Source organism: Drosophila sulfurigaster, chromosome 3 (genome assembly GCF_023558435.1).
Source record: "Drosophila sulfurigaster albostrigata strain 15112-1811.04 chromosome 3, ASM2355843v2, whole genome shotgun sequence".
In the NCBI taxonomy this organism is placed as follows: domain Eukaryota; kingdom Metazoa; phylum Arthropoda; class Insecta; order Diptera; family Drosophilidae; genus Drosophila; species Drosophila sulfurigaster.
In genome coordinates this window covers 50,441,930-50,459,926 of record NC_084883.1, presented here as the reverse complement: position 1 = coordinate 50,459,926, position 17,997 = coordinate 50,441,930, and the positions used below count along the sequence as shown (strand labels likewise).

The following is a 17,997-nucleotide window of genomic DNA, read 5'->3' as shown; positions in this document are numbered from 1 at the left end:
ATATCGAATGCTATGTTTGATAAAACTATATACTATAACATTAAAAATATACCGAGTACAAAATATATAACCAAAAACAGTAAAATATACCGAATGTTATATTTTTTATAAAATATATTTTATATATTGTATATTTTGAATGTAATAGTATATTAATATACCAAACATAAGATTCTATATATAATATTTTACTGTTCTTTTGTACATGATTTTGGAATAATTTAAGGAATTTCACAATCGGGTATATTTTATACATATATGGTATATTTTGAATGGAATAGTATATCGATATACCAAACTTAGCATATTGTATATTTGGCCGTTTTAAGGTATATGAATTTGGTATATTTTAAAAATAATACCGTTTTGTGTATTATTGAGAATTTGTCAGGGTCGAGCATACTCGACACTAGCTTTCTTACTTGTTCTAATCATACGCGTTGTGCATGTTTCTTATAAATATAATTAACACAACTAAATGCCGCCTTACCCAGACTGCCATAACTTGGCTGCTGCTGTTCTACTATGTAGTTTATTTAAATATATTCCACAATGTTTATATTTGAATTTATGCACTTGCAACATGCACACGCATTCACAACACTCTTGCAACACTCTCGGTATTAAAAGCAATTTTGTAATTACTTCACTTTTCCCATGTAATTTGCATCCTTTTGCTTTTATCGTTTTTCCTTTTTTTCACTTTTTGTTTGTGGATAAATTTTTCAACTGTATTTATTTATGGAACAGAGAAATGTGAAAGGTAAACTGCAACTTTGTATGTATTAATATTTATATTTGATTATTTTGTGCATGACTTCACTGCTTTATTGGCTTAAGTTCTTAGCACCTTGTTATTATTATTTATCTGGGCTTTTATTTTTTGTTGTTGAAAAACTTTTCTTGCTTTTGTTCAAGTCTTTTGAATTATTTATAAGTTGGCAAATATTTGTGTTTTTTTTTTTGGTAAAAGTTATTACGATTGTAGCTCTGCGTAAATTAAATACTTTATTGATTTTTAAGTGACAGGCATTTAAATTCTATTTATGCAATTTGTAGATATTACAATTTTCTTAAGGCTTGAATACTAAATAATATAAGCATATTTGCTTTCAATGTATTTTGTATTTTTTTATTCTCTGCCTTATTGACTTAAGTTCTTAGCAGATTGTTTTTATTATTTAAATAAGTTTATATATTTTCTTTGAGCAACTTTTCATGCTATAAGTTGTCAAAAACCTTTGCATGATTTAGAAGTTGACGAATATTTGTAAACTGTTTTATGTATACGTTATTATGATTGTAACTTTTCTTGTTGCATTAGAATAAAATAAATACAAATTTGTTTACATTTAATATATTATGTAATTTATTGTTCCTATTTATTCATTGCTTTATTGGCTTAAGTTCTTAGAACTATTTTTTTTATTTTTCTCAAAAAATTGCTTTGGTAGAGTAGATAAATATTTGTGAAATTGCAATTCTTTAAGTCTTGAATAAATAAATTTATTTATTTTAAATATGTGTACTTTATAGTTTATTTTTAAGATTTATTCACAGGTCCTGGTTTTTACTTATTTTTGTTTACAATAACTTTTATAACTCTTGAATTAATTATAAGTTGATAGATATTTGTATACTTTGAGTACTATAAGTAATCTATTGATTTTTAAGTGCCTGTCACTTAAATTTAATGTCAATTTTATTTTTGCGATTTATAGAAATTACAATTGAATCCTTAAATTTGAATATATTTTGTAATTTTTTGATACTATGCAAATTTTAGTTGATTCACATTCACCTTGCTAATTGGTTCTTAATATTTCATTGATTTACACTTTGAGTTGAGTTTATTAAATTATTTAAAACACACAGCACACCGAATCATCATAAATAATATGTGAAACAGCAATTTATCATTGTTGAATAACGAAATCTATTATTATTGAATTTTAATGTACGCACTTAAAAAAACCGCACTTAAATTTTCTGTCTCCTCCACCCAACGAAAAAATTAGGATAAACAATAAATAACACAATTTAGAATTGTAGAATTGTATTTATCGTGTAGTATTATTTAATTGCAACACGCATATTAATGTTATAATTTTCTTTGGTTTTGCCATATAATACTATTTTTATTAGCTGAAAATTAGCATTTTAATAAATATTTGCATAATATGTAGCACGTTTTCATTTGCACATCAAAAAATGGATTGCGTATTTATTTCATGCGAACATTTTTCCTCTGTTTTTCCACATTGGAATTTTCGATGAGGCGTGTGGCGCAAGTGGGGAATATAAATATAAATATATTTATATACGTAAATGCATGTATTAATTCAATTGAAAATATTATTTTTTTTTTAATGTAATTTTATTAACTGGCTAGCAAATGGCTTAATTACTTGCAATTTATACAAATTGAAGTGTCACATTGAAAAACGAGAGAGAACGCAATGATTTTAATTCGAGTGTATTGGTTTGGATTCAATGGGATTGGATTGCACTGCTGGGGGATTGCAATTGGATTGGATTGGCATTCTGTATTTGGTTATTTGACGCGTTAAAAAGCGCAGCGCATCCTTGATCCTGTTTAACTGATGATATGCCAACTTATTGATTTAAGTTGCTTCCTGCGACCGTAACACGCTTAAATCATTATAATGCGCACACACAAAAAGGAAACTTGTGCAAACACACGTCGTCACACACACACTCGAAATGAAGGACGCGTTGAGGGAGTGAGGGAGCCCAAAATGAGGTCAAAGTGTGCACGCTTCAAGGATACAAGCGTTGCCGCTGCTACTGCAGTGGAAGTATTGCGTTTTATATTTTCACTATTTTATTTCTGCTGACGCATACGAAAACAGGCACACATAGCTATCTCCCTCACACACTCCGTGTGTGTGTATGTGTGGGAGTGTGTCCTGCGGCTGATGAATCAACTTTTGCCTTTTACTCAAGTCACGAAACACAAACGAAACGAAATCACAACGGAAAAAAGGCGCAAAAAAAATGCCAGGCTACAAAAGTCGAATCGTCTCTCGTTGAGTTGAGTTGAGGATTACATTTGCGTTGAATTTCAGACACAATTGAAACACTGCCAATGCAGAATACACACACACACACAGAGTTAAGCCGCACCGATGCTTGATTAAACGCACTCGCTTTGGGCCATGGCGGCTGGGTCAACGCGTCGTATGCGCAATGTCTACGGCATTGACCCTTTCGGGTAGCCAATGTGCTAATTGCTTGTCCAGGATAACGACGAAGGAAGGCTCGAAAATTCGCTCTATATGTGTATTACTTCGCTTGCATACAATAATCCACTTGCTTTGACCTACGCGCGGCGACTAAAGCCAGCGCAAATGTTTAACTTAAAGCGACGACTGCGTGCGGCGACGTCAACGTCGACGGCGACTGAGACACTGCTAGTTAGCGTGCCAGGCGGTAACAAAAACAACAACTAGAAAGCGGCGACACGCACACAACAAGTCCATAGCTATGGCGATAACCCGTATCCACAATTCCAGAGCTGCTGCCCAACCCGTGCCTTATGAGCTCACCCATACTCTGGCAAGTCGTGTGGTCTTGTTGTGCGGTGTGTTTGGGGTGTTTTGCTGCTGCTGCTGCCGCTGCTGTTGGGATTGGCCGGGTCGACTTGTTGCGGCTTAGCCATTAAACTGTGCACATTATTAGTTTAAGTTCGTCTGGACTTGGGTCACTGCTACGATTAACCGTAATGGGCGTCAATTGGAAAATTGCCACTGATATGCCACACGACCGAGAGCCAACAGTCTGAGACTCTGCCACTGAGACCGGCTTTTGTCTCAGTTAAACTCAAGTGTGCACATATGTATATACTTTATATAGAGTAAGGCTGGGACCCTGTGCCCGTGCAAGGCTAAAGCAGGCGACTCAAACAAACACACACGCACACACAAGGTGTATAAATACCAACAGCAACAGCAACTGAAACCGAGCAACAACAATGCAATTCACATTCGCATTTGAATCTATCTTCAAAGCGAGCATATATATCATGGAAATAAATGGGGTTTGCCTAGCCAAGCTGTTTAGTATATGTATGTAGTTGCTAGTGACAGCTGTTAGTTAGCTAAATGCAATTTTAGCAGCATTTGCTAAATTTAATATCACAATAAATAGATGTAGCTACATTTGCAATGTCTGAGACTTAAAGCTAAGCAGTTTGCAAGTGGAGAACTTGTAGGCAAATTCTATTTACTTTCTCTCATATTATTTTATATATTTTTTTGATTTTTGTGTAAAATTTGTACAAATATTAGCTATACAATAAAAACTGTATTGAATTAAAATTGTGCATACAAAATGTGAAGACCGAGAATAAGTATTAACAAAGTGTTTTATTTATCGACTAACAGTTTCGAAAAATGTAAGAAATGTATATTTCCTTTTTCAATATTTTTTTTATTAAATGTTCAAACTTAAAAGTATATAAAAAGTATGTGAAATGTAAACCCAAGCCAAAAAAAGGCAGTACCCCAAAAATACTTACAATTTACCAAAGGCGATGTTTTTATTAACTTAAAATGGTTTTTCAAACATTATAAGAATATCATATGATTAAAATATTATATTTAAGATACCATTAAATGTTTGCTCTACAAATGTGGCAGCTCATAATAAATAAAAACTTAACCAATTTTAAATATTTAAATTATGTACTTAAACTAAATACATCTTACGATATTGATTTTCTTCCATAGTGATTTATTCAAGTAGAGAATTTATACAAACATTTTGTATATACATTTAATTAGTTTGAGAGTCCTCACTACTCAAAAGTAATACTTTAATAACACAGTGTGTGTCAAATGTAAATCAAGTGATTGTAGAATCTTAACTTCATCTTATTTAAAAGTTCCAATACTTCTAGTTCAATAAATTGCTTCTAAACTTGCTCCACATATTTTCTAATATTTTTACTTTAAAAGAAAATGGCTTGAATATTTGATTGACTTTTCGCTTTCTATTTTGCCGTTCAGAGTATTCCCAGTTCGTTTTGCACACAACTCTTTTAGAATTTTTGTGTTATTTGTTAGAGGCTGGCTGCTGTCTTATGTAAATATTTGATGACACTTGTTAAGGCTGAGGAACTTTGAGCTACATATCGTAGTATTTGAGCACCCATTTGATCAGTGCTCCTCCCTCTCTTGGCACCACTTTTCTGCATGTGTCTCATTTAAAATTCAATTTATTTTTCGGCAAGCGTTGGAAAACAAAATAGAAAAGAAAACAGAAAAGAGAAAAGAAAAGCATAACACAAATTTGCATTACTTTTGGCATTGATTTGCGGCAAGAGACGCGAAGATGGAGACAAAAGACAGAGACGGATTTAAGATACGACGGTTTACTTAGAACTTTCTGTAATTCGTGGCGCAATTGTCTTAATTCGAAAATTGCAGTTTCGCAGCTGTAGACAAATTGTGGCCATGCACGAGCACGCATCTGGGCAATGCCAACAGTAATCATGAGCTGTGTATCTGTATCTGTATCTTAAAGATGCGACTCAGTCACAGTTGAGGTTGATATTCTGTTCTTATCTGTTTTGCCCATCTGTTATTTTCGCTCGTAAATTGTGTTGGCTTTGTGTGAGAGTTAACTGTAAAGCATGTGACAGCGACGTACGCTTGACCTTTGACCCTGCCTGCCCGCCTGCCTGGCATTGCGTGCCCCAGTCCAATAAATGCGACACACACTGCATAATGTTGAATTCATCATCGACATCGTCATTGCGCATCATTTAATTACCGTTCGGCCTTTAATGACATTAATTAACATTTTTGTATTTGTTTTTATTATGATTATTACTTGGTATTATTAATATTTATGTTTATGATTAGCTAATTGCGTTTGCTCATCAAACACACACACACACACACACACACACACACACACACACACACACACAAAAATACCGTAAGTACAAAGAATTTTTTTTGTGATTTTAATTTTGATTTTGATGTCATGTGACCAAACCGCAGATCGCTGACTGAAAACTGTGGCAGACGCAAAATGATGTCGACGTCTAATAAACCAGTTGAGGCTGCATTTGAATACAACAACAATCAGCACAACAACAACAACAGGAGACAGACAGACTGTCAGCAGCAAAAAGTTGAGATCACGTGCGGTTTCTCGTTGATAGCACATAAAAAATGCCGGACAATTTAATAAAGCAACTGCAAGATGCCCTCTAAACAAATTTGTGTATTTACTACTCTTATTCAGAGAAGAGAATAAATTTTAAAATCATAATGATATGCAAACTCTACAAGAATTCAATTTTTGATATTGAAGAATATTTTCTCAATTTAAGAAATCGAAAATGTAAAGATTGAAATCAGAAAGAAGGTGTGCTCGACTGTGAGATACCACCCATTTTAAATAAATGCAAAACAGTGTAGTATTAATTTGAAAATATACCAAAATAATATACCACAAAAATACTAAAAATGTACAGAAAGCTATTTTTGATATAGTACTCCACGCTAAATGTACCATAGAGTCCAAAATATGTTAGACGGTCAGGCAAAGCAACTAAAACCTGTAATATTATAATTAGGTGTTGTTGCCCATGCAAAAGTATTTCTTAAATAACTACAATTACTACTATTTTTATTGGGAATTATAAATACTATATGTATGTACCAAAAATCACGACTTTAGCATACGCTTTTTATTCGATCCATACAACACAATGTTTTTATATCAAAATGATGAATGAAAACCAAATTCTTGTTGCAAGAATTTATCAATCTGGCATTCGTCTTTCAAGAAACTTATTTTATGAAAAACGCGATATTAACATTATATCAAAACGAAAACTGATAATCGAATTTTACTTAAAATAATTTATGATTCTAAAATTTACTTTTCAATAAATATTTTTTATGTAAGACACACAATTTTGGTTTTTTTCTGTGTACTAACAGCAAACCTAAAGCTTACGCTTTACGCAAAATATTCACTTTAAACTATGATTTACAGTAAATACAAAAAAAGATCGTAAATCTCACAACTAAAGCGCATCTATTTGTCACGCTAACTTACAGAATTTACACACGTGTGATTACAGCTTCCATCGCACGTCTGTTGTCACATTATTCATTATTTTATTATTATTTATTTGCCTTTTTTTTTGTAATATTCCCCTGTTTAGCTCACGACCAGGTTGTTGACTTATATATTTTGGTTTACCCGTCCAATTGGCGGCTCATTGATTGCTCTTAGCAAATATAAACTTAATTATTTGAGAGGGTTTAATATACACATATACACAAATCGTGTGATTGTAATTTAATTGGATTTTTCCCCCCACTATGCAATTGAAATTATATTGAAATGATCAACAAATCCCACACTTACAAAACCGTGTGGAGCGCTTTGATTATATTATTAACATAGAGTATAGAGAGGGTAATGGCATTGGGCATTATGTATTTTGATGTCTATGTTAGTGATAGTAATAAATATGGAATAGATTTGTAGTAACTAAATTCAAAAACTTTATGAATTTTAGAGAAATTTAAAGAAAAGTTTTAGTATTAAACTTTACAACTTTGTGTATTTTTAATAAGATTTTAAATGAAAAAGTTGTAGTATTACATTGTATTAGATTTTTGAACTTTAAAAGTTTGAAAAACAAGTTTTTTTTCATTCATTCAGGAAACTATTTCAAACAATTTTAGCCGTTGTAATCGGTGAGAGTATCATTAATTCATTGTTTTTATAATCGCTGCATATTAACCAGTCAGTGTCATTGTTTATTTTTAACATTGTTGACAAGTGATTGCATAGACAGCTCAGCTAATTAGGGTCTCCAGTCAATTGCAAAACAATGCGAGCGAAAGAGTGAGTATTAGAGAGCGAAAGAGGGAGAGAGAGAGAGAGAAGTAGTAGAACGAGACAGCTTGTCAGTTAGAGTTGATATTTAAATATTTATCTTATGCTCTGGACAAGTGTGGCAAGTGTGTCAAATTAACAGCACGACGGTTGCAAAATTGGTAAAATGCTAATGGAATATTTCTTACCCAAATGGCGACTAAAGCAATTACAGAATGCGAATAATACAAAATGGTATTTTAATTAAATTAAAATTGTGTTTGCCAATAGCTGAATTAAATGTATTGCACACACACAGACGTATTATGCAATTAAATTTGAACACACACTTGAACACCCACACACACACACACACAAACACACAGAGAGAGTCTGCTGCAGACACACACGCTTGGTAATTTTCTTGCTAAGCTGCAAGCAAACATTTAAACATTTTTCTGTTTGCCTCGCAGCACTTTAATCAAGTCAGCTGATAGCAACAGCCACAGCCAACAACAACAACAACAACAATAATAAAAACAAAAACAACACCGGCATACAGAACAATAATAAATACAATAAAAACATTGCACAGATCTTGGGCAAATTTCGTTTCCAGCTGAGTTTGCTGTGTTTTTCATTATAAATCATATGTAAACAACGATTTTTAATTGCCAAAGCAAACAAGCCAGACACATTAAATGGGTGTGAACGACTTGAAAGCACTCTGCTTAGCATTAAAAATGAATTAAAAGGCTTTAGCGACATTTCTAATTACTTGAATGAGCCTATAATCAATTCATTTGAATGCAAAATCATTCAATATTAAGAACTGAACACAATCAAAGATATACAATACTATATAACACAACATTTTAAAGACTATATTTTGGTAATATGAACGACTTGCAAATACCCATTATAACATTAAACAAATTTTATATTATGTTCCTAATATTACGTTTTATCGCTAAGCTAATATTATATTTATTATTTCCTTTTTTTAAGCATGTTTACTCATAAGAATGAGAATGGCATATACCAATTTTAACACTAAACAAAGATTCCATTATGAATTTTATCGCTAAGCTAATTTGTTTAAGTAAAAATACCAAATTGGCCTGTATTACGTTCTATCTTTTTAACCATGTTCACTTCGAAATATTCTTTAACATATTCTAAAAATAAAAATCAAAAAACTTTATACAACATTTTAAAATTAGGTCACACTTTCAAAATTCAAAAAAAATATATTTTTAGTATTTACAAATTCCTGAAATTATATTTAATATAATACATACTAATGATAATGCAAAAATAATACCAAATAATAATATTAACAATTTTAAATACACACAAATTTTATTAATTTTAAAAAACATGATATTATATTAGGTTGAGCTGGAAAAAATATATACAGGTATAAAAAATTCTTTTAATATAATATCGTCAGTAAACTAGCATATTCTTATGGCAAATTGTAAAAAGTATACTAAAGAATATACTCAAATATACAATACTACAAAATACATACTAAAAAAATGCCTCAAAAATGCACACTCAATATTTTTCAAAGTCAATATACTCCAACTGCATAGAGTATCTACAATTGTAGTAGTTAAAGCGCCGTAGTTAAGTATCTTCAGGTTGTTGATATTTCTAATCTGGCTCATTATAAGTATAGACAAATAGAACCCAGTGTTCTAGGCGTCATTGACAGAGCACTTCTCATTATCAGCTAAATTCAAATACTATCTACAAATATGTAATTGTTCACCGAATCGCACCTTTAGTCTCAACCCAACAGAGACCAACGGACCTTTTCCGACCTGTCCAATTGTAATTACAAAAGCAATGACAGCTCGTCTCGTCTCGTTGACTGAAAACTACTGCAAGTTAATCGAAGTGTCATGGTAAGACTATGTCAAAGAGGGTGGCAGAGAGAGTAAGGCGGGTGGAGGGGATTTTGAATCACCTGCATTTGTCAGTTTGTTTTGAGGTTATTTATGATGTCAGTTACGCTCTCACAGCTAAATCACCAGCATGCAATTAGATAAACACACTCGCACACACACGGCTGAGTGATTATAGCAAGTATTTTATATAATCAAAGCGATTTGAATTTGAATTTTGAATTTACAATGCAATAATTCCGCATTTAGTTTATCAGTTTATGGCATGGCAATCAATCAAACTGATCACACACAGTCGAAACTGTTTTTTGGGGAAATCAATCTACGTCGACTACGACGACGACGTCGCGACCAATTGCATGTCATATTTTAGCCACATTAACTTGAATGCTTGTAGTAAAATATATAATGCGAGATAAGCAAACGCTTTGACACTTACCCAATCAGCTGGAAAAATGCGAGAAGTTGAAGCGCGCGGGGGCTCGTTGCGGTTTTCTTAAGTGGTATCCCAAGATGTTGATTTTGATGAATTTATAGCACTGTCTATTGAAATTTTGATTCACACTTGATTATTGACTTATCAAATTTGAGAGTTGACCTCCAAAACAAGAAAACAACTAACACATATACACATGAACACTGCACTTTCGTTGAGCAAGCTTTACAGTAGCTGTTCCAGTTCCAGTTCCAGTTCCAATTCCAGTTCCAGCTCCCGTGGCCGTTTCGTTTGTGAGACTAATTTATGCCGCGTATTTAGGCTTTTAATTAACACTTCCGCGACGACGCGACGTTTGATTCATGCGCTTCACTTGAAGCTCTGAGATTTTTCGTTTTACAACTACTTCGTACTTAAGTGGCTTCAATTTAGCCCTGGAGGAGTCTTCTTCTCCCAACTCAGGGGGGACGTCGCCACACGAACTCACGATCTCACAGTTCGCAGTTTGCAGCACAACTCAACCGAACCGCACAATCCAGCTGCACAAACCCAACTGAATGGAACCGAACCGCCAGACTGATAAGCCCACCATTTCACACTCTCGATCCGATCCACACTCTCGATCTCAATTGCGCTCACCGCTTTGAGCGGCTTCAGTGCTGCGAGAGCCGCTAGCTATGTGCGTGGGAGAAATTTATGGCGAGTAATTTATCGCATGCGATAAATGTGCTGGCATGAGAGCAAAACATAGAAAATTAATAATAAAAAGATCAAAATGAATGAAAAATATTGAAAATAAAATAATAAAATTAATTAACTTTTCTATGATTATTATATTAAATATTAATTCTATTAGTTAATATAACAAAATAAATAAGTAATCATTGATTAAGAAATTTAAATAAAAATGTTAGATGGCTAAATATGAATTTATGTTAGTTTTTAATATTTTTTTATTTTCAAAAGTTAAAAAACTTTAATAACAATGATTTCTAAATATGTTGCCTTAAAATGAAAATTATGCTAAGCAAATTAAATTTTTTCTCCAATTCATTCTTGGATTTGGGTTATTCAAATAGCATTCTAGTTAAACATAAATTAGCAGATTAATTAGATTTATAATATTTCAACATTTAATTACTCGTATAACAAAAATTTCTGTATTCAACTTCTGGCAGCAATTTAAATCATGATATTTAATTAAAGAAACCAAGTCCTATGACTTGAAATTTTAAACTAAATAAGTTTCTTAATTTAATGTATACAAAATATTCAAAAGTAAGTAAAATAATAAATTTGTAGCTAAATTGTCTTTTTAAACATTAAAGAAATAATATTAAAAGTAATATTATTAGTGCTCATTTTATATTAAATAGTTTCAAGTCTTGGTGACTAGCATTCTAATTCAAGAGTAAACTTGTAACTAAAAATATTTCAAAATATTTGTGTATTAAATAAAAATCAAACTTATTTACGTGACTTGGTTTAATATCTGCACTGTGAATGATAAAATGAAATGTAAAACACCAGCAGTCAGTCGTAGTATTTAAATACATATTAGATTCCCGGCCCAGAGTCTTCCTGGCCAAGAACATACTTGTAGTAGGCCTTGTTCAGCTGCTCGAGGAACACAAAGGCAAAGACAGTGTGCGGACCCAGGCGACACAGATACGGCGTGAATCCCTTCCAGAGCGAGAAGAATCCCTCATTGCGGATCACCTTGATGATGACATCAGTTGCTCCGCTGTACTCCGCCTTGCCATCGATCACCTTCATCTGCTGGATGCGTGTCTTGGCCATGTCCAGCGGCATCGAAGCAATTGTGGTCAAGAGACCCGAGCACATGCTGGCACAGATGTGCAGTCCCAGACCCTCGTCCATGAAGCGCTTGAAATACCCCTTGAACTGGGAATACGATGCCAATTGCACCATGTTAACGATCATCGCACGTCCCACCGTTGGCAAACAGCCGCGCCACAAAGCAAAGAGTCCCTCCTCCTTGACGATGCGAACGAGTGCATCGCCCACATTCTTGTAGTTGCGACGCTGATCTGCGGGCAAACGATTGTCGGACATCATACGTATCAGAGACACTTCAGCAGGATTCCCGACCAGAGCTCCACAGGCGCCGGCAAAGATGCCCATGGCCATGCTGGCCAAAACTTTGGGTGCCTGTTGATACTTATTGCGATACGCCTCGATCTCCATCTGATAGACGCCCATGCGACCTGTGGTATAAGTCGCCTGACGCAACAATCCAGCACTCAAACCATTATAGAACGCCAAAATCCCCTCGTTCTTGAACACCTTCGCAATGCAATCAATGGAGCTACTGTATTCCTTGGCTCCCGCCTTGCCAGCGGAAATCTGCATGCGTGTCTTCACCAAGTCCAAAGGCTGCACAATGCATGTGCCCAACATGCCGGCGGTGCCGCCAATCACATACTTCATAAAGTTGGGAATGGTCTTCTTTTCGACATCGTATAAAAGCACCATGGTTATTACGAATGTATCTATTGATTTCTGGGCTTAGAAAATTAAGAAAAATTCAATACGGAGCTGGGTTTTTTTTTTGGTGTTGCTGAAAAGTGTGATTGTGGAATACTGTGATAGTTTAAATAATGCTCAGGCCTACTTAATTTGTGTGTGTTTTCTATTTTCTTAAAATACATATTTCATTTGAATACTTCAGCTATATACTGTTGAAAAGAATAAGAAATACGAAAATAAAGAATAATTCAAAGTTTAAGAAATAGCTAAGTCATCAAAATATAAATTATAGAGATTTATATTATATGAAGACTTTTTAGTTGCTTTATCTTTACGATCTACAATATGTGCGATAAATTATCTCTGAAAACGTTATAAAAATCTTTGTTTCGTTTTTGTATTGCATTCAAATTTAATTAAAATGGAAAAATTAACTTATCTACACATAGATACAAAACTTGATTGTAAAGTGGAATGGAAATCTAAATTAAAGATTTTTTATATCTTAATAAAAACAATTTGGAAAAAGATTTTTAAGTTAAAAAGTAGATTGCTTAAAAAAATTAGTCTGGAAGTTGGAGAATAAACCTTCTTGGTTAAATTTGGACATCATACAATCTTGATTCAATATTTTATTCTTGTTCTTAGCACTCTTTTTCTTCGTGTGTTACATTTAGGTAAACAAATTTAATGGTATTATATCAAATAAATAATAATTGACAATGCCTTGAACTTAAATACAACAAATTTTATTATTTTTTGTAATTTGTATTTAAGTTTAGCTGAAATATAAAATAAAGTTATATAGATATTTCAGACTATATTATATAAGAACTCATATTGAAAGTCTCGCTGGAGACCCTTTTCGTTTTTGTTTTCTACAGTTATCGATAGTCAACCTTACTTTCGATTATTCTCATTTCACTTCGATTACGCGAATCCAGGTCGCTGTAGCATTGATAGTCAATTGGAGCAGTTAACAACAGAGTTGGCAACAGTTCAATTAACGATCCCGTCTAATTTTCCACACACGCCAGATAATTGTGGAACTTGGTCTTTAACGCGTCCCACAAATTAACAGCACCCAGTCAAATGGCTCATTATCTGTTTTGGTTCTGGGCCTGGGCTTGGGCCTGGGTCTGGGCTGTCATCATTAGATGAGTACACCAAATTGTTTGCCAAAGCGAGCGCGCTCGAACTGCAATTAGAAGATGATCCAAAGTTCAGCCAACATATACACCACTTGTTTTCCGAGGCAGCTGCAATTAGACAGGCCGAAAATTGTTATGTCAGAGAGGACATAGAGATAGGGAAGGGGAAATGAAAGGGAAGCAAAAACCAAAATATGTACTTACAAATACCATATTGGCAACTCATTGCGGGCTAATTAAGAACTCATGCGGCGTTGGCAGCAAACACGCAACGTTGCAATGTTGTTGATTTTCGCGTTGTTCATACAAAAATCGCATGCAGCAGTCGAAAGTGTCGACTAATTAGTGAAAATGGTGCGTGTCTCGGCTAATATGCGGCTGACTTAACTCACAAATCAAAGCATACTTTCAGGCGGCGCGCACAAAAACTACAAAATGCAAACAAGCAAAACACTTTACGATTGCGAATGAGAAAGGATGAGAATGAGAGCAGAAAATGCCTCACTCAAATCGAAAGCCAAAGCAAAAGTGGGACAAACCAATAACAACAACACCACCAACAACAACAACAGCGAGAAGCTATCAAATCAATTACAGATGCCAAACAGCAATTGCGAAAATTGTAAATAAATATTTCAGCAAATGACAACAAGCCGGTAAACTATTTACGACAATAAATCAGATCATATCTCGCTCTAGCTCTAGCTCTTGAACCGCAAACCGCTCCCGAGCAGCCCTACAAGCGTGGCATGGAAAAGCTTTGGTAATACAACAACAACAAAACTCTGACAACAAGATGCTTGTTGATAAGGGAAAATGGCAAGAAACGGGGCAACCGAGCGATAGACAGAAGAATCGCAATGAAACCACAAAAATTTACGAAGCGAACTAAGGTGAAGCTGTAGCTAAAAGCAAAATGACAATAACAGCTGCATTTCGTAGCAAGCAAACAAGCGAGCGGGCGGGCAACGTGGAGGGGCTGGCGGTTGACAGCGAGCGAGCGACAAAAAAAAAGTACCCACAAAAAAAAACGTAGTATTAAGTGGCGAACCGTTAAGAAGTCATTGGGTAGACTAAAAAACCTGAAACAGCAATAAACCGAGAGACAGAGCAACTAAGTGCGGCAATTTCTGGAGTAAACAGAGCAAGCATAGAGAAAGAGAGCAAAGAGAGAGAGAGAGAGAGAGAGAGAGAGAGCGGCGCTCAGCATGCATGTAATTTACGTTTAAGCTTGAGAGTAAAAGTTGTCAGCGGGAGAGCGCAGCGAAAGCTACACACAACAAAACAAACAGAATTGAAATAAATAAATTTTACTATATTTAAATACTAAAACTTATGATCACTCGCTAGCACAAGAATTGTATAATTCCACATGTGGAACAAAAGCGCTCAAAATGTGTGTCAACTCATTCCGGTTTTAAGTTGATCTTTTTGGGGAGAATATTTTGTGAAGAACTGTTAAGGCTGCTGACTCTGCAACAAGTTCAACGCACAATGTAATAAACTGTTTATAGTTAAACAATAAATCAATAGCTAAAAGAAGCAGCAGCAACAGTAACAACAAGAACGATAACAACAACAATAATGGTGGCGACAGCAACGAATTCTAAGCCCACAAAACGAAAGACTTGAGCACAAAACTTTACGATCATTCAACAGCTCTCTCGCTCTCTATCTCGCTCTTACACTCTCGCTCTTTGCTGTCGCTGCGAGCGCCACAGCTTTCGAAGTCGACGTTTATGCTTTTCGAACTCGAAAGCCAATCAGCAACAGCAGCAGCAGCAACAGCAGCAGCGGCAGCTTGCAGCCCAAAACGTTGGTCATTCATTCGTCAGTGAACCGTCGTCTGAGTCGTTGTTGCGTTAACTTTGGCTGATCGCGTAGCGTCTTCTTCTTCGCCGAAGAACGAACGTTTTACACAAAAAGAAAAGAAAAAGAAGAAAAAACAAAAGCATTGCTCTTTTGCAGTTTGTGTTATCGTTGAAAATACCTTGTATCGTAAACGTTGTGTGTGCGTGTTATAACATTTTTGCATTTTGCATTTGTTATTATTATTCGGCTTTGGCTTTGCCTTTGGCTTTGGCATTAACTTGGCCCAATGCGCGTCGACGTTTTCGTTTCATTTTCGCGTTGTGCTCCAAATTGACGTCGCGTCGCTTTTGCATCTTTCGTTCAGTTCAGTTCAATTTAGTTGAGTTCAGTTCATTTCGGTTCAATTCGCAGTGATTCGCTCGCTTACAAATAATTACTGAGCTGCACTCAAGTTGTTTTTGTGTGTTTCGGGTTTTGTATAAGAAATGTGCAGCGCCAGATAAATTTCACCATCAAGTGCTCGCAAAGTGTTCCACAAGAAATAAGAAAATTAAAATCAAAAGAGAAAGAAAGAGAGAGCGATAAAAAACGGCACAAGTTCTGTTTGCCATGTTATTAACATTGTGTTCATAATTCCTTTGTATGTACAAATACAAATACAAATACATCGATATATCGTCAGCGACATCGACAACAACATCTATGCAAATAGAAAGCAACAAACACAGAGAAATACATCAGGAGCCAGCGGAATAAGTCAAGCAACTAAACGCAGCGGGTAAGCAATGGAAACTGCATTTAACATAGTTGGTAGAAATAATTAAGTTAGTTAATAGAACAAATCAACTGCACAACGGTTTGATCAGCATACCCTGTAAGGCAGTGCGAATAGGGTATCTGTGTAATGTGAATAAAAGAACTAGTTCACTTAACAGAAGTATGCTAAACATAACTAGTTCACTTCACTGAAGATTTGTAAAAGCCTCAAATGAATGTTAATTTATTATGATAATTTAATAGTATAGATTATCAAAGATATTATAACTTCATAGAAAATTTAATATTAACAGAATGTTAGTTAAAAATAAAAACTACTTTTTACTTTTTATTTTCTTCTAAATTAACAGTAATGTTAATAAATAATTAGTGTATTGCTAATAATGAACTTGTTCACTTAACAGAATAATATTTCAAGTGAATTAATTCAGTTAAAAAAATAATATATAAAACTGTAAGTTACTTTTCCCTTATAGAATTCTATTTAAAAATGTAGGATTTTATTTACAAAAGTTTCAAATGTAACTTAACTTTCAAAAATATACTGGTTCACTTATCAGAAAATTTATAGAATTGTTGTTTTAGAATGTTAGTTTTAGCTAACTTATCAGAATAATGCCTAAAATGAATTAATTCAGTGAGTAGAATATTAAATTAAAAAGTGAAGCACATGTACTCTAATTTCATAGTAAATCAGGGAATATTAGCAGACTTTTATTTTCAATTGTTAGTTTTAGTTATTGATGATTACTCTAAATTTAAAATTAATTCTAGATATTGTTTTATCAGAACAATGCTATCTAGTTCCCTTAACCCTTTTAGATCTTTGAGAAGTTGTTGATTATGCTGTTACTACGAATAACTTGAATAAGATTTAAATATATGTAGATATTAAATGTCTCAGTTGACTTAAAAGAATACTTTTTAAAAAATTATAGTCACTAGGGTATTTGCTAGTTGTGTTCATTTTGCAGAACGCACAGAAGCTGAAGCATCGGCACGTCGAGCTAATGAGTCAAATTGTTAGCGCTAGCGAGTAGAAGTTCATTTCTCTCATTTGTCTGTTGTCCGTTTCCACTTAATATATTCATTAATATACATTTCTCTTTGATGACGATTTGCATATCGCATTCAGACAGCTTCATAATTTACTGACAGTCGTCGATCTGCTGCCTTCCATCTCTTCCTCTTTCCTCTTCACCATCTCCCTCTCCCACTTTTGACTGTTGTTTTGTGGTTGAGAAGCTATTGACGTTTTCCAAACTTTGTTTGTCTCATGAATGGACTTGTTGCAACCCGATGAACAAAAAAAATACCACTTGCTGCACGATTGAACTTTAAGCCGCATTCTTCATCATGGTTTTTTCTTAGACGCGTCTATCAAGCCTTGCTGAAGCTGGCCAATTTTTTGTTTTGGTTATTTGGTTTTTCGTTATTTTTTTTTCGGTGTTTCGTGGGAACTATTGACTCGACTTGGTCTTGCTCTTGGTCTTAGTCGCAGTTGGAGTCTGGCCTGGAACTGTGGCTGGCATTTGCCACACAGCATCGC

At 34.2% G+C, this 17,997-nt stretch overlaps 3 protein-coding genes across 14 annotated transcripts in view; 1 reads left to right on the top strand and 2 right to left on the bottom strand.

Annotated features, from left to right (window-relative positions):
- The window catches only part of LOC133840924 (axotactin), an 89,681-nt gene extending 78,907 nt beyond the window's left edge, over window positions 1–10,774 (bottom strand). For 10 of the 11 annotated variants that reach the window (XR_009894223.1, XM_062273120.1, XM_062273121.1 and 7 more), the window contains exon 1: window positions 10,222–10,774. The gene's annotated coding sequence lies outside the window, so the exon portion shown is untranslated. Of the gene's footprint in view, window positions 1–490; window positions 959–10,221 lie in introns of those variants that run through there. The other variant, XM_062273113.1, reaches the window with a different exon arrangement.
- Window positions 10,775–11,685: 911 nt separating this feature from the next.
- On the bottom strand, window positions 11,686–12,838 carry LOC133843555 (mitochondrial 2-oxoglutarate/malate carrier protein-like). The gene has a single exon (XM_062277159.1). The coding sequence runs from the start codon at window positions 12,712–12,714 to the stop codon at window positions 11,776–11,778; it is 939 nt and encodes a 312-aa protein (XP_062133143.1). The 5' UTR covers window positions 12,715–12,838; the 3' UTR covers window positions 11,686–11,775.
- Window positions 12,839–15,684: 2,846 nt separating this feature from the next.
- LOC133840959 (mucin-2) overlaps window positions 15,685–17,997 on the top strand; it is a 126,432-nt gene continuing 124,119 nt past the window's right edge. For both annotated transcript variants that reach the window (XM_062273182.1, XM_062273181.1), the window contains exon 1: window positions 15,685–16,449. The gene's annotated coding sequence lies outside the window, so the exon portion shown is untranslated. The remainder of the gene's footprint in view (window positions 16,450–17,997) is intronic.